The sequence below is a fragment of the Acanthopagrus latus genome, chromosome 2 (genome assembly GCF_904848185.1).
Source record: "Acanthopagrus latus isolate v.2019 chromosome 2, fAcaLat1.1, whole genome shotgun sequence".
Lineage (NCBI taxonomy): Eukaryota > Metazoa > Chordata > Actinopteri > Spariformes > Sparidae > Acanthopagrus > Acanthopagrus latus.
In genome coordinates, this window is record NC_051040.1 from 4,323,452 (window position 1) to 4,344,028 (window position 20,577).

Consider the following 20,577-nt stretch of genomic DNA (forward strand, 5'->3'; position numbering starts at 1 on the left):
TGTGTTTTTGGTCAGTTGTGTTTATTTGTAGCACATTCTGGAAAATAGATCTTGTGTTAGTAAATTCCTCTCATCCATTATATAACAAGAAAAATCAAATAAAAGCTTTTTTTTTATTTATTTAAATGTGCTGGTATGAATATTTGGTATTGGAGCCCATTAAGAAAATTTAACTGATATCTGGGGCCGATACCTGTATCATAACAATATACAACTAACATACTGTGCGCAGGATGCACTCAGGAAAGTAGTGTTTCTATCTATAAAGACCATATTTTATAGAGTTGAGTGGATTAAAAAAAAAAAGGCAAGAGAAATACTGCAGATGGAAGGAAAGAAACACATTATCTGTGGGAGAAAATAAGGACTAATGGTCAAACAGCTACGATCGCCGCTAGAATGGAAGTGAGAGGCTCGAGGCGGAAAGAAGGATGCAAGTCGGTTGTTGAGGGCAAGAGGTCGATCGGCGAGGGAAGTCAGCGAAGGTCGCTCTCCTCGTCCTGTATGGTTTTCTTGATGCGGAGGAGCATCGTGGTGAGCCACTGGTCCAGCCGTGAGATGGTGTCAAATTCCTTCACCTGAGAAATGAGTCGGGAAATATTACCAAAATTACTGACGGTTCAAGAAAAGAATGATTAAAGCAACCGGGCTGCTACAGCTACGCACGAGTTCACACGTAGTGAAATGTCTAACGTAGGACAAACATTTAAATCTAACACCGACTCCTCAGCAGGTGTAAAATATTCTGTTGGTGTAACGTTTCAGTGTTGCAGTCGTAGCCGCAACTCCGAAGCTCCTGATCTCTCTGCAGGATTTCTAAACTTGCGGCTACAGAAACGTTGGCTACAAGCTTTTCTTCTGGTAAAAGGTAACAGGCACTCACCGAGTCAGTATAGGCATCCACGTTCTGCTCTTCACAGGCGTCTAGAAGTTTCTGGTAAGATAAAAACATTATTTACATTAATGCTGCGCACTGGAACGGCTGCTCAAAGACAAAAATACAGAAAGATTTTGTGACAGAACTGAGATGTTAAAATAACGGCTACAATGCAGCGTCTCTTAATCCAAAGAAGAAGAGTGTTTGGTGCTTTTGTATCTGATGCTGCAGGGTGAAATGCTGAGGAACATTTTGCATGACATTAATTACAATCGAGCTTTTGTTTTTGATTACTGGCATGAAGATTTTAGCAAGATCGACCATCTATAATCAATTTTTTATTGAGAACAACCGACAACAGAGCAGAAGAAAACAGAGAGAAACAGTCAACCAGTTGTAAACAGCCTGTAGAGTTCAACTGCCCTCCATCAGCCTCGACTTTCCTTAAATCCAGGATTATTCAAAATTTCCGTTTAAGGATTTAAGAGCAAAAAACAACATGAGACGTACCTTCACCAGCTTGCATTCCCTGGAGTCTGAGAAGGCTGGAAACATTTCTTCATACTTCTGCACAGCGAGCTGGGCGAACAGAAGATGAACATTAGGACAGCGGCTCATGTAACAGTTGCTGTACATCGACACAAGTTCTGTGTTTTTGCTTACTTTAGCGTTCAGCATGTCTACACAGAAGTGACACAGCGCTGCCTTGAAGAAGTGATCCTTGGCACTGTATTTCAGGAGCGTACTGTCCATCGCGTGGGTTCCAACCTGAAATCACAAAGTACAATTCAGGTTTGTGTTGTCATCACAGCCCACGAGGCGACTGACAACATGTTGAGATGAAGGCTGCCGGTGAGCGTCGTCACACCTGTTCATAGATCTCGATTGCTTTTGGATACTGCTCCAGCTGAGCTGCATAGGTTGCTACTTTCAGAAGGCACTTGTTTGCTGAACTGGAAAAGGAAATCAAAAATCTCTTCAGTTCAAACGTCATCAAAGATTATCAAGTAACTTAAAGCTACAGCAAGGAACTTGCATGTTGTGGATTCTGGTATTTCCACTGTTCTGTGTAACAAAGATCATGTGACGTGTTTTTAATACAACAATTCTCCTCTTTTTTTCTTTTTTTTTTAAATACAGCTGTCTGCAGGATGAATGACAAGGTAATATATAAATTTGTGTCAATGTGAGATTGCTAACTGTAATATGAGGATGAGGAAACAATGTAAAAGTAGACTGTTTTAGTTCCATAAAACAAGACTACACATCAGCTTCTGTCTGCAGGCTTTGAGACTCCTATATGTGTCCTCAGCATTTCACCATAAAAAATAATTCATGGCACATATTTAGAATAACCACAGAGACGCAGCCCATCTTCTTGCTGCTGGTCTCATTTGCAAGACTGTTTGACAACTAATCAAAAGTTCCTTGTAGTATCTTTAACTGCACGATCATGAAGCACAGATGTAAGAAGTGAAAGTAAGTGCATTCATTTGAAACAGCTGAAAAGAACAATATAAGAAACAAACATCTTAGGCTAAAGGCAAACAAGAGACACAACTAACATCTAAAATAGTCACCTGGTGGATTCTTCCCCTTTGTAATAATCAGCAGCCTGTTCATAATGGGCAATGGCCTGGAAGGGAAATTATCAAAAAGAGATTATCTGACAGTTTAAAAAAAACAAAACAGACACCATTAAATTAGAGCCAAAATGGAAATAATACATCATATGACAAACTTGAAACACAGATATTTCATCTGACCTTGTCGATGTCCACCAGCTCTGTCTCATATATTTCGGCGATGCTGATATGATGTTTGGCTGCAATGGTGAAGCGACCCTGAAACCAAAAACCAACAAGAACAAAATGAAAGACGACATCAACAGGGGGGAGAAACAAATCTAAATATCCTGACTCCAGCCTCTTAAAGGTGATTATTTTCTGGTTTGTTTACTTCTCTGTAACAATAAACTAAATATCTTTGGGTTGTGGATAAGAAAAAACAAAAAAAACAAAACACATCATTTTGGATTTATCAACATTTTACAGACCAAACAATTAACTGATTATACATGAAAACTATCAACAGATTAAAAACACTACAGTAATTGCTGATGAAGCTCTTATTACACGGCTAATTCAGATGTTACAGATAAAAAGTCCTCTTTTTATCCCTGTTCGTAAAAGATCCCTGTTCACAGACTCACCATATCAGTGTATATCTCAATCGCTCGGTTTAGACAATTTATGGCCTCTGTTGAGAAAAACAAAAGTATTGTTTTTAGTATGAAATATTCTGGAACCAGTTCAAACTGAGACTTCATTTAACAATATCAGAGGAGAGGAGAGAAGAGCTGTGAATAACACCGTTTAAACTCTCCATCTGTAAAATATTAATGACATCAGATGACACTGGAACCGGTACAGCAGCCTGCAAAACAGGGATTACAGTTGAGCTGCAGCAGTCACATATCTGGAGGGTGGTGATGCGTGATTATTACCGTGTGGATCTGCTTTTTTAAAGGCGTTTCCTGCATCTATGAAGTTTGTCGCTGCATCGTGTTTGCTCTGCATCTGGAGGTGGAGGAGAGCAGCTTGGGAGAACGCATTTCCCGCAGCTGAAGAGAAAACATTTCATGTCAGGAGGATTGAAGTCGGACCAAAACTGGGGAAGAGATTTCAACCTGTGATAATCATTCTTACCACACCAGTTTTTGGCCATTTTGAACATGTTGGCTGCCCTCACATATATGTCGCAGGCCTCTTCCAGCTTGGATGAACCCCTGTGTGACAGCATACACTTTGTTAGAGAAGACTCAAACAGACTACAGATGGGTGATACTGACAGATATCAAGTGCCATTATACTTTTGGGACTAGATAGTGATAAGAAGAGGAATTTCAGGCATGCTATCAACTGCTCACTCAGTCAAAAAGTTCAGAAAGTTATAAAAAATAACTCCTGATTGCAATATTTTCAACTATCTGCACAATAATTCAAGGTCACTGTGAATTCAATTTCCTGGGAATCATATTATGACAAAAAACACAAACTGTTTTACTGTGACAAATATCTTGTCCAAATTAATACTTCTGAGAAAACTGAATAATCGTATTATCAATTCAACTTCCTGTTTTACATGTTACAAGTGTTTTGTCGGCTGTAATGCGTGAGAGTGACACACGTTCACTATAAGGCTGCACTATATGGTAAAAGAAAATAAATCATTATGCGGTTATTTTGCAGATATTACAATTTTGCAGATAAAACAAGTGACATTTGTTAGGAGGCTCGTCTTCTAGCATTCTATATTCTCAACAGTACTTCATTATAATGTTGTTTTCTATTGGTTTGATTATCATATATGTGATGTTACATCCATGGGCCACATTTTTCTAAATATATTGATGTCATCAGAAAAATAGTGTTACTAAGACCAGTATAATGCCGCAGACCCAGAACAATTAAATAAACACTTATAGGTGGTATCTTCAGGTTTTACCAAACTCCTTGTTTACAAGGTGTGTGTTTTATTATTGTTTTATTCATTTCACATTCGTCCAAAAGAAGACTTTTGAACAATGGTGGCATGAGTGTGTATACAGTGATCAGTGTACTTTGTCCCTGATAAGAAATGCATCAAATATGTTTTTAAACTCAAACATGGCTGTTGTCTTCATATAAAACATGCAGTTTATGTTTCAGAATCAAACACAACCCACTTTAATATAAATTCAAACTGGTTTTGTGCCCATGCTCGGATGTGAAGCTCGGCTTATTTTGCTGTCCGATCTAAAACCTGCTCCTCTCTCCTGTTGTAAACAAATGTGATGGACGTGTGACACTTCCACGTTTCTTCAGGAGATGGCGCTACAGCAGTTCAATGACCTTACATCTAATGAAAATAATTTGAAATGTTACATTAATTACTAGTGATTTGATCAGGACGTGAGATTATGAAGCCATCCTCACACAGATAATCGTCATGTCTAACAGAGGCTCATGCACTGCAGCGTGCAGCTCTCTTGGTCATAGATGTTCAGCAGTGATCTGAAGGAAGATAACGTTTAATTTATGGCTAAACTGCAGCGTTAAATACACTACTCTCACAACACTGACAACAAACACGTAACGTTAGACACAACGCAGTCCATTATGCACAGTTGTTAACAATTTGCTCCTGTCTTCGCAGTTTCAGATCGGGTGCTAGCTGCTCGGCTAGCTGCTTTACCTTCCGCTTAGTTGGCCTTCAGCTTTACAGAATTAGCCAAACAGCAGCTAAAGCTAACTGTCATCATACTCACCCAAACAGCGATCCGAAAAACGACTGCGACGACTTCATCTTCTTCTCGGCCTCAGCCATCAAGGCCATCGCTTCCTTTTCTTTCCCGCTGTTGTCCATTTTTCGTGTCACCGCTCTGATTTTTCAGGAGAAACGAGGAATTGCGAGAGTCAACAAACTTGCTAACCAGTGCTAGCGGCGGCGGGGAGGGTTTGCCTTGTCACATCACCAGCCGCAAAGTAACCATCACCTCTGTCATGTGACACGGGAGCGATGGAGCACTGCTGCGTTCAGGGGCTCTCCGTAAACTCCACCTCCATCTCCTCAGAGTGATATAACTGTCGAAAACTGATTTATGTTTAATTCACTGACTGACATTTTTACAGCAGCCACCTGTTATACACTCTGATTATTATCATAAACAACTTCTCAGTTATATTATTTTATCTTTGCTAAGACATAATTATGGTATCACCGACAACACGTGAAGGCATCTTATGGTGAAGTAATGACCCTAAACTGATGATACTGCCACTTTCTCTTTTACTTTTTCACGTGGCCATCCAGTTTATAAAGAGTTGCACAAATACCACATTTACTACAAAATATTACAATATGCAATCAGACCACGCCTATTTAATACACCCATCCATCAACTCTGCCCACTTATCTTGAAAGCTGAACTGAAAGCCTGTCACATAGTAGCACACAATACATCAGAGGCAGACAGCCATGAACATGAGACGTGAACAGCTGCATGAGAGAAACATCAAACCAAAAATCATCTTCCTGGGTATAATAAGCTGTATAATTCCGTGCCATGGCATTATTCAATGTAAGATACTGCATGGTAAGATCATATTAAATGCACACAAAACGTATGAAGTAAAAAAAAACAAACAAAACAAACACATTGTAGCCAACTTCTTTTATTTCAGTGGGATTCCCTGAGCAGCTTGATGCACTGCATATATGTAAACATGAACAGTTCACTTGGTTGTTTCTAAATTTTTCCTTGCAAACTTTCTGATTTCAAACTTTTCTTTTGGCATACCCCTGGTTCATAAATGCAATGCCTGCAATACTGCAGCTGAGCAGAAGTGTGATGACTGCCAAGCTCCTGCTTTAATTTTGAGGAGATTTTGTCATATTAATACACTTTTTTTTTTTTTTACTAGATATAAAGTATTTCATGAGAATAATAATATATTACATTCTTATAGAATAGTCTACAAAGTTGTGCCTTTAACATTTTAAAATATGTATTAAGAAAACATTTATTTACATGAAATATATTTGAATAGGCCAAAGAGTCCCCTTATAGTGACTAAAACCTGGTCACTAAAAGTTTAGTGTCATCTCCTGCCTAAAACCAAGACTTTCCTGCAAATCAGCAAAGAATTCCTCCCAAATGACACTTTAGTCAGCAAATGTTATGTATTGTTCCAGATCCCAGCTAGAGCTTCAGATCAGGATTACACTTTTTATTTACAGCAGTGGTTTCTGCCAGCCAGACTGCAATTGGTTAGCTCTTGGGGGATTTTAAGCATCGTCATTATGAGGAAAAGTCCCAGATTTTCCAATGTCACCAACTTTGCCTAATTGGGGGTTTGAGATATATATATATATTTAGCCTACAAGTTTGTCTAAACTTCCCAGAAACATGTATGTGTATATTTTTAATAGATCTGACTAGTCTCCAACGTTTCCAAACTTTAATTTCTCAATGTTTTGAACACCAAATAACATTTTTGCGCTTTAGATTTGGTTGTATAGGTCGCGAGTACAAATGTGTTGTAATCCACAAAATAAGAAACTTCTCTAAAGAAAAACGTTCAAATCTATGAATAACTCCTCGAGCACGTCGCTAAACACTTCCACCTTCGACAAAAGCACACTTCGACAACAAGGCGCACCAGACGAGCCTCAGATTTCAATCAGGCAAAACGGAAGTCTCCTGTTTCCTGCCTGTAGTTGGGTCCTGTACAGCAGCCCGTGCGAGGCTGTCCTGGAGACCCCGCGCTGCCTGCACCTCTATCGTCTCGGGTGAGTTTGTTACAATGTAGCAATTTCTCTATTAATCCGTATAACTGTACGAAAGCTGCAATATTCGCGCACTGCAGTAAAGCCGCGAACTGCACAGCTACCGCAATCGAAACGCCCCGCTGCTGCACGACCCGGCAAACGTAGTCATTTTCCACCGAATTCCCAAGCATACCCCCCTCATCCAAGAGTATTCCAACATTAACTCATATTTTGCTTGCAAGGAGAGATAGATAGCTCGCTACGCAATTGCGTTCACACTTCTAAGTAAACATTACTACCTCGCCTCGGGCGAATCGAGGCTCCGCTATACACTATGAGTGTTAAAATTATGTCACTCGGTGGTTTGTTTTGAATGTCAAAGCCTGAAGCTAGCTATACGTCTGAATATTGTTGATAGCTGCTTGGCTAAGGGGGCTAGCTAGCTAGGCTAACGAAATTCAACCCAGATGCATCAGAATGCTGGAAGTAGCGGCGAAACGGTGGTTTGAAACCGAACGTTTTATTAAATCGGACTCTTAAGTGAGTCGCGTAGCTGTTGGATAGTGTGTGTTGTGACGATTTGGGGAAATATGCACGCAGAGCTCTTTGAAAACACCAGCTAGCATGTAGCAAGCCGCTTGCAGTGTCTCCATTCATATCCTGCGCACTGGCTCTGCTCAGACCGAGTAATGGCTACGATCCGCTGCCTTTTTAGAGCGGCAACTGGGAACACGGTCCCCCTCCTTCACAACCGCGGGCACACACGGTTCATCTTGCGTGTTAATTTTGTTTTTTTTTTTGGGTGTCTTGTTGTGTTTGTTTCCGCTGGAAGTTCTGTGCACAGTTGTCGAGACTGGTGGTGAATTTCTGCGAGAGCAAGAAGTGGAAACCTTTTTTACAGGCTGCGTGAAAACCGCGCGTTTTCGATTTGTTGTCTTTTTGCCGTCCGCTGTTTTCTTCTCGACGTACCTGCTGTTTTGATCTTTGCCGATTCATGACAGAGGGTTTTCTTGTTTGTTGAGTGAAGGTGAAGATGCGTTTATGTGTTAAAATGTAAGCTCTTTATTGTCTTTTAATTAAGGAACATGTATGTCTTGTTTTTAATTGTGATGCAGTTTTATGAAGTTAACTTACCATTCTTAATATCCTCTGGGCATGCTTTATTTTCACAATACCCACAGCTATCTCCAGAGAACATGACAGCAATGAATTATGTCATGTTTTGAGTCATCACCCATAAACTGAATGTGAAAACAAAGTGACTGTGATTTAAAAAAAACAACAACAACACACAAATACAATCACTCTTAACTTTGAGTTTTAACACACATTTCTGGACGTGCAGATCACCCAAAAGAATTGCAGGTTTCTGCATTTGGTCTGTAGGTGAAAATTAGTAATTAAAGTCATATTTTTAAAAACAGTAGTTTAACACCTCAGTTTGAAGCTGGTTTAAACATTCATGTTTGTGAGCATGCGATTAATCAACCACATCGCACACAGAAGTAAGGATGAACCTTAATTAAAATGTATTGTGGACGTAACTGTGATTTGCTGATATGTCTAATAAGCGAGTCAAAAAGCAAGATGATGCAATTTGTATTTGTTGTCAAGTCTTGTGTTGCACAGCATCAACACAGCAACAGGAAGAGGTGCATGTCTCCTAAAAAAACATCCATGGTGCTAATAGTGCTATAAAAAACAATAACATTTTTGTTTTATAGTAATTGAAGCAGGTCTTCCAGTTTTGTAGTTGTACATCGTCATCGTATTCATCTTAATTCCCACCAGATTTACCTATGAATTATCTATAAAGCAAAAATATTACACAATGTCGTGTCGTGACAGAAATGCAACCATGAACTAAATGCTTTGTTAAAAATGTTGTGACTTTGTGCTGTTTTTCTTTCTGTGATGATTGTTATTGATAATTACACGAATCATCAATGGACTTTAAAACCTTTTTTTCGCCTTTAACAGTTGTCATGGATGATGAAGACGGCAGGTGCCTTCTAGATGTAATTTGGTAAGTCATTGATGACACGGTGCAAGATCAGTTTTATATTTAGCAAACTGTTTCTTTCATCTCGTCTTGTACCTCTGTGAATCACATTGTTTTTTTTTCCTGCAGTGACCCAGAAGCTCTCAATGACTTTCTTCATGGATCTGAGACCCATGTGAGTATGAAAGAAGATGCATATGTCAGGCTCGTGATTGGTAATTACAAAAAAAAAAAAACAGGTTTGTAAGTGATGTGAAACGGAGACTTTTTAGTTGGGGCTTGTGTGACTTGAGTCACTTTTAGATTTCACCTTGATGCACTCTGAATCCCACATCCCTCACTGCTGTCATTTATTTATTTGTTTTATTTCACTGCTTCCTTTGCTTAATGGTTGTCTTTGCTTTTTGATTGCACTATTTATGGTTTCAGCCTGCCTTCCCCTTTTATTAGGCTATACTCACAAAATGAGAAATGCTAATACTAACGCTTCCCAACTCTGTGTTATTCCTATCATTTTGCCCCTCTGTCGCTTACCTTTTCCCTGGTTCTTTACAATCTGGGTTTTTTTTCTGGACTGTTTTCTGTCCTTTCCTTGCCCTCCTCCTCTGTTTGATGGTCTGTATGTTTCTCTGTCCTGGTGGCTTTTGCCTGCTGGTTTGGGTGCCTTTGGGTTCTGTCTGTCCTATCCTGGGTGGGTGTGTCTGTAGTTGGACACTGACGACCTTTTGGATGGTTCGAGTGACCCCTCCAGCTCGTTCTTCTCTACCACTGGGGTGAGTAAAATCCCCCTATCCTCTTCCTTCCCCTTTCTATCCATCTATGTGGCATGCATTCCCAAATATCCCCTTTCCACTAACATGTCTACACTCCACAAGCTTTGATTTGCCGCAATGTGACAAGAGGTTTTCGTGGGTTTTCATGTCTGCATTTCTGTGTTACACCCCCACACCAGCACATCTAGTCATCAAAATTCATCCATCACCTTATTTCACTTATTTCCTTTTAAGGGCCATGTTCCGGAGGTCCAGCCTGCAGTCCAGCTGTCGGCCAATGAGCCGACAGGCCTGCCTAGAGTCAGTGTCGACCTGGACTTCCTGGAGGATGAAGACATCTTGGGAGGATCCCCAGGTGGAGAAGGTGGGAGCAATGGCATTGGGACAAATCACGAACCATGTGACATCCTGCAGCAGAGCTTGGCTGAAGCCAACATCACAGAACAAAGCCTTCAGGAGGCAGAGGCTGAGCTGGACCTGGGCTCCTTTGGAATTCCAGGTCTTACGCAGGTGGTTCAGACGCTGCCTGATGCCACCCTTCCTGGGTCTGGAGGCGCTGCTGTTGGTGTAGGCATAGGTGTTGGTGTTGGGGGAGCAGCAGCAATTTTCCCAGGGTCTGCCCCCAGCAACACATCTACTCCCCCCAGTGCTACAGCTGATATGCTGGGGTCAGTGCTTGCCCAGCAGGGCCTCCAACTCCAACCCCAGGTCATGAACAAGGCCATTAGTGTTCAGCCATTTATGCAGCCCATGGGCCTAGGAAATGTGACGCTTCAACCCATTTCAAGTCTCCAAGCTCTTCCTAATGGGAGCCAGTCTGGACATTTGGGTATTGGACAGATTCAGGTTGTGGGCCAGCCTACAGTCATGACTATCAATCAGTCTGGGCAGCCAATCCTGGCAAAAGCCATGGGTGGTTACCAGCTGCATCAGTCTGGGCCAGAGGTATCAGGTGCTGGTTCTCAGGCGGGGCTCGGAGGCTCAGGGGGTGGACTTCTGATCCAAAGCAACAAAGGCGCTTTGGGATCTCCAGCTTTAAATGGACCGGCTGTTTGTGTCAGCAGCACAAACAGCAGCAGTGGTGTTACAATGACTGCTTCTACTGGGCTTGTGGGCTTTGGCAGTACTTCTCTAAGTTCAGGAATTGGACCCCAGACACAAACACAAGGCCAAATCATGCAGAACGTGATCATCCAACGCACACCAACACCCATTCAGCCTAAACCCCCTCAGGGGGGAGCCATCCAACCGAAACTCTTCAAACAGCAGCAACAGCAGCAGCAGTCCCAGCCAGCACCCCAAACCCTGCAAAACGATGCCCACAAGGCTCTAGGGCTGCAACAAATTCCGGTTTCTACTGCTCAGAATGTAGCCTTCTTGACAGGAAAGCCAGGCTCTAACGTTGTCCTGAGTACTCAAGCCACAACACAAGGCCCTCAGTTTCAACAAACCCTATTCAAACAACAAGCAGCACAACCATCTGGCAAGCCCCTCAGTGTACACTTGTTAAACCAACAAGGCAGCATCGTTATTCCCTCTCAGACAGTTCTGCAAGGTCAGAATCACCAGTTTCTCCTGCCACAACTTCAAGCAGGTGGGCAGATCCTGACCCAGCACCCTGGGGGCCACATCATAACTAGTCAGGGTCCTGGTGGACAGCTCATTGCTAACCAGATTTTAACTACAAACCAGAACATCAACTTGGGTCAGGTGCTGACTTCACAAGGTCACCCTGGGGCACACATCCTCTCTGGACCCATTCAGCTCCAGCCTGGCCAGATGGGCACACCCACCCTTTTTCAGATGCCTGTCTCACTGGCCCAGAGTCAAAGCCAGACACAGACTCATTCTGTCTCAGGTCATGCCCAGACAGTCATACAGGGCATGCCAATCCAGAACTCCCTGACCATGCTTAGTCAAGTGGAGGGGCTGAGCCCCGCCGTCAGCCTCCAGCCAGCTCTTCAACCCCAGCCAGGTGGCGTCCCCAGCAGCAACAGCACAGGAGCAGCAACCATGGCTCAAGGCCAGCCTGGAGAGTGTGTTACTGTGCTGGGCAGCTCCACAGACCAGGCTGCTCATCCTACTCAGCAGCATGTACCACAGTCCTCTATCCTGGCCATGCAACCGGCTTTGTCTGTGTCCACGACTGCCACAGTACCCACCTCTTCTCCGTCCATGTCCGTGTCCACCTCTTCCTCTGTCACAGCAGTGGGGCTGGTCCCCCCTCAGGCTCAGCACAGTCCAGGGAGGTTACTCTTTACCAACCAGGGCTCCAGTATGATCCTGAGCCAGGAGTCTCTGCAGATGTTCCTGCAACAGGTCAGTGTTCCACTGTTTGCATGTTTGCTTTGATTGTGTAAAGTTAACATTGTCTTAAAAATAAATAACATGCACGGAGTGATATGTTGGTCTGACCTCTTTGGTTTACTATTTTACTCCCCCTTCCCTCCATTCCCCTTCCTCCTTCCCTCCCTCGTCCTGAAATGGTAAATATACTCCTATCAGGAGCAGCGCCACCAAACAGAGAATGAGTCAACCCCCTCTGTGGGCGTACCGGCGTCTGTAATCGTCAGCAGCAACAGCATCACTGCTCCGGCCCCCGCTGTCCATGACAGCCAATTAACTGACTCATGGGTGGGTCAGAGCCACAGCCCTTCCCCTGGCCCCTCCCACATGACAGCAGTGGTGAAGCAGGTAGAAATGCCCCTTTATGTCAAGCCCCACCCACTTGTTGCTGCTGCTGCCGCCACAATATCAGGGAATCTTACCTTTCCCCATCACTGCTCTGTCCTTCTCTTCCGCATTAGTCATCGCTTCCATGCCTCTCACAGCTGCTATGCTATTCCTAAGCTCAAATATCACTCATTCGCTTGCAGCTTCTGTGTGTTTCTTCCATGACTTCTTTATATGTAAAGGCATGATCATTCCAGTAGTCCATATGTTTTGTATGTCATCCACTATCCTATTTAAATAATTAGCTGTATGCACCTCCAGAGAATATGGGACTGGCAATTAAGTGCCAGTTCTTTTTTCTTTTTTTTTTTTTTACTTGAGCTAATTGTTTAACTAATTTGGTATGTTTTCCATCCATTCTACTGAATGTATATTGCAACAGGATACAAAAAACATGCTCATGCTTTAACAGAGGAGCTACCAAGGTGCCTAGAGCACCTTGTTCCCCTCTTTACTAACATTCTTCACTCAAATTCAGTCAGCTCACCTTCATCTACTACATTACTGACCAACAACTGATCAATCAACCCACACCACTCTCCACCTTGTACCTCTCACATAGACTCTTGTGTGCGTAAAGTGCCACCACCCCTGTAACCCCTAGTCTGACCAGTGTAACGACCCCCCCCCCCCCAAATGATAATTACATGCCTCCCTGATCCCAGTCCCTGAAGTCTTCAGATCACCCTCTACTTCACCATCACAGGCCCGCAGATCTTGACTTCTTGCTTTTGTGAACTGTTTTTTCTTTTTGGCTCGCAAAATGATCATTGCTCCCTTTTTTTAAATGTCTAATCTTCCACAAATGCTAGAACAAATCAGTGGGTTCTACTTCTTTCAGCAAGCAACTACTAGATTTTAAAGTCTAACACTTTGCTTTTTGATTGTTTGGTGTTGTTTTATCCATGTTTGTAATTTTGTCTTCGGGTTGGGCGATAAATCCACGTTTTTGTGTTATGATTTTCTGTGGAAATGTGACAGCAATTATTATATTATTATTTAGTTGTTCTGCAAATTAACCGTTCAAAGAAAAGGTAAAGGAACCGTTCACCCCAAAATGAAAATTTAGTTGTTATCCTACTCACTCTCTCACCGTGTCGATGGAAAGTCTGGCAAAACATTTCTGGAGCTTCACAGCAAAACAGTTTCAGCATTCTCCTGAAGTTACCAAGGACGTTTTTAAAACGTATTAAAAAAATAAGCTTTTTAACTGTGAAGCTCCAGTAATGTTATGGAGTACAAAACTTAACCTGACTTAAATCTGCATGGGGGTAAACGGTTCCTTTAAACTCCACCAAAAGATATTCTGATTGTTATCTGATACAGCCTTATCGCCCAGCCCTATTTGTAACTATTGTCAAATCTTGAACCTTGTACAAGAATCAAATTTCTATATACTGTGTGCATGCATATCTTAGAGTGTATGTTGTTTGTGCTTGATGTCCTGATTTCCTTGTGAATCAAAATATTGTTGCATTCTTGAATCAAATTAGGATTTCAGTGTAATGTGATTCCCCTTCTTCAGGTACCCTCCAGTGGACACAAACAGACCCTGAAGATCCAGGGCATGTCCCCCTCACCGACCTTGACCACTCACCCGGCAGCGCCCCCAGTGGCGGTCAGCCCTCAGCCTTCCCACTCCCCTCTCACTCTGAGCCAGCAGATCCAGTCGCCACACCAACAGCAACAGTCTCATCCTCCCTCTCAGCCTCAGCCACAGTCTCAGACTCCCTCCCGCTCATGCACACCCTCATCTCATCCTCCGCTTTTTATTGTCCATAACCAAATAGCAGAGTCCCCCCAGCCGGCTCCACAGGGCCAGACGCAGCCCCAGCAGACACACATTCAAGTTCAGCTTCAGCCTCAGCCTCGACCGGCCTCTCAGCCGGCCCCTTATCAGCAAGACATGCCTCCTATGTCACAGTCACCCAAGCCTCCTCCTGCACCACCTGCACAGCACCAGTTTACGTCTCCTCCTGTGAGCACATCTGCCGCTGCTGTCGTCAAAGCCCAGGTTCCCATCCAGGGCCTGACAGCGGAGCAGCAGCACCACCTGCAATTAGTAGGAGCGCAAATTCAGACGCTGTCAGGCATCGCTCAGCCCTCACCTCAGCAGAAACAGCTGCTGGATAAACTGCACCAGGTACTGTCTCTGCTCACCACATACTTCACTTGATGCAACTTCTAACTTTTATTGTTATTTGCATGCAGTTTGAGGTCTTTTAACACTGTTCCAGACACTCTGGCTTTTGTGACATATAGCCAGAATTTTAGTTAAAGCATTCAAAAAAGAAGTAATATTATCAGTTATGCCAAAAACACATTCATGTTTTAGGTTAGATTAGCATGTTAACCAGGCCCCTCCAGTCTCATAACACCACTTCTGAACTCCTCTTAGAACACGTTCTTTTCAGGCTCAGTGTAAATGAAATAAAACTCACCGGTTTCACGTCTGGTTTGGCGTAAACAAGTCCTTAATTTACAGAGTAAGATATTAGCCCCCTGCTCATGTTTTGACTCTCTGTTGCTCCTCTTCTACTCAAAGCCTCTCCTGTCTACAAATCAGACATTTAAATGCATCATATCCAGCTGGGGATTAGATTGGATCTGAGGCCAAGTACACTTCAGGAAGCCAAATTGTGTAAGAACACTTTTCCTGGTATGTTTTTAGGTCCAGCAGAACATCCTGCTGCAGGCCAAGCAGTCCGCTCAGCCTCAGCCTCAGCCTCAGCCTCAACCTCAACCTCAGCCGCAAGCAACCAGTCAGTTCAGCTCGCAGCAAGATGTGCCTGTTGATAAAGTGGTTCTTGCGTCATCGGTCAGCAGTGGCACACCTGCTCAGCTTCCCTCAGTGCTGCAGCCGACGTCAGTGCTCGTCAAAACTCCGGCTACAGGTTAGACACAGTGTACACCGTGTAATGTGATGATGAGAAACAGAAGGAACCTGAACACTCTGTGAAGTATTTCCCTTGTAATGATTTGTTTCCTCTTGTTTTAGCATCAAGTGACTTACAGGTATTCTCAGGAGCCCAAGGGCCAGCTGGAGCAATGGTGAATCAGACTGTCACTCCTGCCAGCCTTACCCAGCCTGCACAGGTGGGTAAAATCACAAAGCCTGGAATTGTGGTTATTATGGATTGTGTGCTAGCTGTCATCTATATTTATCCACCATTAAATACAGAAAGTAATTTAAACAATGTTCCTTTTTAAGTATTTTGCCAGTGTCCAACCTTCCTGATTGTCCCCACAGGTTCAGCCAAAGCCAGGGGTGATCAGCTCAGTTGGAGGGATGACTCTGGGGAAAGGTGGGATGCAGATACAGGTATTGGCTCAAATGCCTGCTCCTCAGCCTCCAGCTCCAGTACAAACTCAGGTAAGGGAGTGTCTCCGCATGTGAGTGAGGTATTCAAGCTTCAGGTTGAATCTGTCTGAATCATACGTTTGTTCACCTTACAGACAACAATGAAGATGCCTTTCAGTGCAGAGCCCAGCAAAGAAGCCAGGTATGTGCTTGCATGCATTTTGTAATGACTTTTTTCAACTGTCCCATAATGACATTTTTAAAACATATTCTGTCTTTATACACACCCTACTGCAGTATGCTGGAACAGCTGAGGAAACAGCAGGGTTCAGTGCTTCACCCAAACTACAGTGCTCCTTTCCACTCATTTGAGGACACACTGCACAGACTGCTGCCTTACCATCTCTACCAGGGAACTGCCAACTCTTCTCAAGACTATCAGAGAGGTAACAGACTCTTTCATCTGAAGTAGATACAATATACAGTTACGTGACATTTTTTTCCCTAATATCAATATGTTTGTGAATATCTTCTCTTGTGCACAGTGGATGATGAATTTGAGAAGGTGTCCTGCCATCTGCTTAAAAGAACCCAGGCCATGCTGGATAAATATCGCCACCTGCTCTTCACAGAGTCAAAAGTAAGTTTATAAATCAGCATTCTCAGTATACGCCTTCTCGTCATCTTTTTTGTCACGAATTGATCTTGAACTGATGGAATTTGGTGTTTGAACCTGAGCAGAGACTGGGCCCCTCGGCAGAGATGGTGATGATCGACCGGATGTTCATTCAGGAGGAGAAGGTCGCACTGAGTCAGGACAGGATTTTGGCCAAGGAGAGACCAGGTACTCCGCCACTCTCTGTGGTCATTAATCAGTGTTTCCAACACGTAGACTTTACTTGTGTCGGCTGCCTTGTTATATTAGAAGAAAATTAAAAGAAACTTTATGCAGGCAAACTTAAAAGTGATTCAACTTGCTGTAATCCCCAGCACAGGTACGCAGACATTCGGTGGGAAACAGTAGATGGTTTTGTGATTGTCTTGAAAAAGATTAGGTGTGTGCCTGATGAGTAATTCTGTACTTCTCATTGCAGAGGAGTTTGTGGCAAACGTGCGCTTGTTGGAGAGTGTAGTTTCATCCCAAGAGAAATCATCTTCTGCTGAGCAGACCCCGGTGAGTGGAGGTGTAGCTGTTGCTGTCCCTGCTCCTGCACCTGCAGCTCCTGCCCCAGCACCTCTTCCAAACGTCACCCCAAACCCTCCTCCAGGACCTACTCCAGCTCCGGTTCCGGCTCCAGCTCCAGTTCCAGTTCAAGCTCCAGCTCCAGCTCCCGCTCCAGCTCCAGCTCCTGCACCTTCTACCACCCCTTCCACCACCCCTTTTCCTCCTACCAAACTAGTAATAAAACAGGGTGGAGGTGGAGCCTCTGTGTCTTGGTCCAGCAGCTGTCCCCCTCCACCTCCATCTGGAGCAAGCAGGGTGGTGCCCGAACCCACCAGCCAGAGCACCTCCTTCAGTCGCGCTCCTGCAGCATCCTCCTCTTTCTCCTCTTCGTCCTCGCAAGCTGCTGACGATGACGACGCTCTCCCACAGAGAACCAGCAAACCGCCTATGAAGACTTACGAGGCTCGCAGGAGAATTGGCCTGAAGCTGAAGATCAAGCAAGATCAAACGGGGTTCAGTAAGGTAGTCCACAACACTGCCTTAGATCCAGTGCACACACCTCAACTTCAGCAGAGCAGCCAGTCCATATCGCAGCCTCAGACGCAGCCTCAGTTTGAAGCTGCTGTAACGCACCCAAAGTCCCACCCTTCATCAACTCCTCCTACTACAGTCATCAGAACTCAGTCCCCCGTATGTACTGTTTCCTCTGCCTCATCGGTCACCACGGCAACCACTCGGTGTAATCCACCACTGAGAGGTAATGTTCCCCCCAATGCAGCTCCATCTTCCTCTACCTCTTCTTCTCATAGTTGGTCATCATCCACCTCCTCCTCCTCCTCCTCAACTCAAATGAATGGGACATTAGATCACCATGATGTAGGTGGCGTCAAACACAATTCTGCCTCCACTGCCACCCCCTCACAGACAACCTGCCGTCTCCCCCTTCGAAAAACCTACCGGGAAAACATTAGTCCCCGGGTCAGACCTGGTGTCCCAGGGGGAGGAGACGAAAGTTTGTCCTACCCCAGACCTACACCCTCACCCCCCAGGCACGAGGCCTCATCTCCTCCCTCAGAGCGGACTGTGATAGCCAGCGTGAAGGTGGAGAAAAGAGGCAGGGAGGCCTCGCACGCTCACACAGAGTCGAGCCACGAAAGTGGCCGTTTAGTGAGTGCAATGCAGGGGCTGGACGACATGGACGAGGTGTTCAACCGTGGTATCAAAACCACACAACACCATCATCTCCCGCAGCTCCTCGACAGGGAAGGGGCGAAGGAGAGAGGGGAAGAGCACACAGACCAAGAGACAGATGTAAGTAAATACAAGCGGGCAAGTGGGAAAAATAGACATAGGGCAGGTGGAACATTCAGAATGGACCAGCATGCCCCTGGGCCTCCCTCTCCAGAGTCCTCCTTTACACGAGACTCTTTGCTTCCTGCCAAACGCTGTAAGTCAGACTCCCCCGACATGGATAACGCCAGCTTCTCAAGCGGCAGCCCTCCGGACGACTCTCTGAATGAGCACCTGCAGTGCGCCATCGACAGCATCCTGAACCTGCAGCAGGAGCCTTCTGCCCGCGGGCACCACATTAAAGGGGGCAACAGCAGGTCCCACCAACACCAAAGCCAGCGCCCAGGGGGCTCGGCAGCCTCATCCCACAGACCCTCAGTCCCACCTTCCTCCTCTGCTTCCTCGTCCTCCTCCTTGGCCCAGCACCCTCAGGTTGGTGGCCGCGGCCACAATGGCAGCCTGGTTCCCCAGACTCAAAGCAGATAACAGCCCCTCAGCCCCAGGCCGAACTGATAAGGGGGGGGACTAAGAGACAGATTTGGAGGCAGGGGAAGGGGGGGCACTGTGAAAACATCAGTACATCACTGTACTACTCTGCCAAGCTGTGTTGGCTTTGTTTGTCCATTTGAATTGTCCAGACATTTCTTTGTCATGTACCGCCTGATGTAGACCCTGAAACTGTGGTCAAAGGTAAAATGTGTCTTTGAGAAGTGCAGACTTGAAGGTTCCTGGCATTTTTTTTCATGCCAGCCAAGCTCGAGAAACACGATAGAACTGTCAGAGGTTGTTGTTCTCGATTTCTTTCTCTCTCTCTCTTTTTTTTTTTCACTTTTGATCTTTTCTCTTTCTCATTTGGTGTTCATACATTCCTTCAGTGTGGCCTGAGCATCAGTCTCAGTCCACAGCAGTTTAAACGGTGTCCCTGTGAGCATCAGGCAGCTCAATTAAACAGTTCAAGTCAGCAACTTTTAGTCAGCTTGGTTGCCTGAATCTGAGAGCAGAAGAGAATACAACCAGGGTCATACTGTAAGACATTATGAAATACATACTTGGTCTTCCTCTACCAACCAAATTTGATTCTCTTTGTCACGAAGGAAATGCTGCCCGACATGTTAAAACAACAGTCCTCCTTTTCTTATCATGAGTTAATTTCTTTAGATATCAAATAAACCTGAAGGCTCAGTTTCCCTGCTCACGATACGACTGCTGCTTACACTTCATATCATGCATTTTCAAGTAAATTATGTTCAGAAAATGAGTTAGAACAATATTGTTGTTTTTTCCTTTCGACTGCTCTTGCGTACTGTCAAGATGTAAATGAAATATTTAAGGAAATTCAGTTTTCTTTCTTTTTTTTTTTCCCTGCTTCTGATGTCAGATGATTCTCCAGGTTCTTGTTTGTAGAGCACACACACACACACACACACACACACACACACACACACACACACCTGCCCTTCTGTTGCTTATGATGCTATGTTAGGACTTTATGCATTTCAGTCAGCAGGGGGCAGGCCAGTTTTAACTGTTGATTTTCTGTGTTCTCCGTCTGTTTGCGTCATCTTTCTGCCTCCCATGTGTGTTTTCTTTGTGTTTTTTTTTTTTTTTAAAGCCTGGTGGACAATTCAAACACAAACAGAGCACAAGCGTTGAAATGGAAAAAAAAAGGAACAATAATAATGTACAAAAAGACCGTAAGAGAATTTGAAGTATAGTATTACAGATTAATTTTGTATTGTATTTATTGTGTATAATGACACTTTTTAAAAAGAAATGTACATTTAGTAAAACTGTAAATTAAACCTTGCTTCTTTTATGAAACGTTGCAGGTCTTCCAGTCATTTGTCCAGCGGTTTAAACGGTGTTTGCAGATCTCCAGGGTACATTCCTTTGGATGACTAATGATGACAGAGTAGCACTGTATGATAGTCAGGAGGGGATGGTGGTAATAAAGGCGGTGATAAAGTGTGTTCCCTATCAGACAGCCAGCAGAGGGGGGTGTGGAAGTGGAAAAGTGGAGCTGGCTTCATCGCCTGGAAGGTTCACAGAGTTTGGGAGGAGCGAGAGAGTTTTGACTAATGAGGGGAAAAACTGTCACATCTGTGAACCCCTGACATGTTACAG

The 20,577-nt window shown here is 44.1% G+C and overlaps 2 protein-coding genes across 7 annotated transcripts; one reads left to right on the top strand and one right to left on the bottom strand.

The window, feature by feature from the left end:
• Window positions 1–5,413, bottom strand: napab (N-ethylmaleimide-sensitive factor attachment protein, alpha b). The gene is made up of 11 exons (XM_037124655.1): window positions 5,187–5,413; window positions 3,586–3,665; window positions 3,384–3,500; window positions 3,090–3,136; window positions 2,644–2,721; window positions 2,458–2,513; window positions 1,746–1,830; window positions 1,541–1,645; window positions 1,388–1,456; window positions 884–934; window positions 1–578 (listed from the first exon to the last, which is right to left on the bottom strand). Exons 1-11 carry the CDS (start codon window positions 5,282–5,284, stop codon window positions 477–479), a joined length of 888 nt encoding a protein of 295 aa, XP_036980550.1. The 5' UTR covers window positions 5,285–5,413; the 3' UTR covers window positions 1–476.
• A 1,688-nt stretch (window positions 5,414–7,101) lies between these two features.
• bicra (BRD4 interacting chromatin remodeling complex associated protein) lies at window positions 7,102–20,278 on the top strand. 6 transcript variants are annotated; one of them, XM_037075965.1, is made up of 15 exons: window positions 7,102–7,210; window positions 9,170–9,215; window positions 9,321–9,366; window positions 9,899–9,964; window positions 10,199–12,283; window positions 12,470–12,658; window positions 14,223–14,840; window positions 15,369–15,591; window positions 15,696–15,793; window positions 15,948–16,070; window positions 16,154–16,200; window positions 16,296–16,444; window positions 16,544–16,638; window positions 16,737–16,842; window positions 17,093–20,278. In XM_037075965.1, exons 2-15 carry the CDS (start codon window positions 9,175–9,177, stop codon window positions 18,937–18,939), a joined length of 5,733 nt encoding a protein of 1,910 aa, XP_036931860.1. In that variant the 5' UTR covers window positions 7,102–7,210; window positions 9,170–9,174; the 3' UTR covers window positions 18,940–20,278. The 6 variants fall into 6 exon arrangements, with proteins under 6 accessions (XP_036931860.1, XP_036931877.1, XP_036931870.1 ...); XM_037075975.1 differs by lacking the exon at window positions 7,102–7,210 and adding an exon at window positions 7,384–8,242; XM_037075957.1 differs by lacking the exon at window positions 7,102–7,210 and adding an exon at window positions 8,524–8,694 and having other exon boundaries at window positions 16,740–16,842.
• The last annotated feature ends 299 nt before the right edge of the window (window positions 20,279–20,577 follow it).

Excerpts from the sequence above, each read along its gene's own strand:
- napab (XM_037124655.1), bottom strand. The coding sequence starts at position 5,284 with ATGGACAACAGCGGGAAAGAAAAGGAAGCGATGGCCTTGATGGCTGAG. Across the intron at positions 1,646-1,745 it reads CAATCGAGATCTATGAACAG|GTTGGAACCCACGCGATGGA; the intron begins GTGTGACGACGC and ends TTGTGATTTCAG. Across the intron at positions 1,457-1,540 it reads TAGACATGCTGAACGCTAAA|CTCGCTGTGCAGAAGTATGA; the intron begins GTAAGCAAAAAC and ends CTGTTCGCCCAG.
- bicra (XM_037075957.1), top strand. The coding sequence starts at position 8,652 with ATGTTTGTGAGCATGCGATTAATCAACCACATCGCACACAGAA. Across the intron at positions 9,367-9,898 it reads TTCATGGATCTGAGACCCAT|TTGGACACTGACGACCTTTT; the intron begins GTGAGTATGAAA and ends GTGTGTCTGTAG. Across the intron at positions 15,794-15,947 it reads GCCTTACCCAGCCTGCACAG|GTTCAGCCAAAGCCAGGGGT; the intron begins GTGGGTAAAATC and ends TTGTCCCCACAG.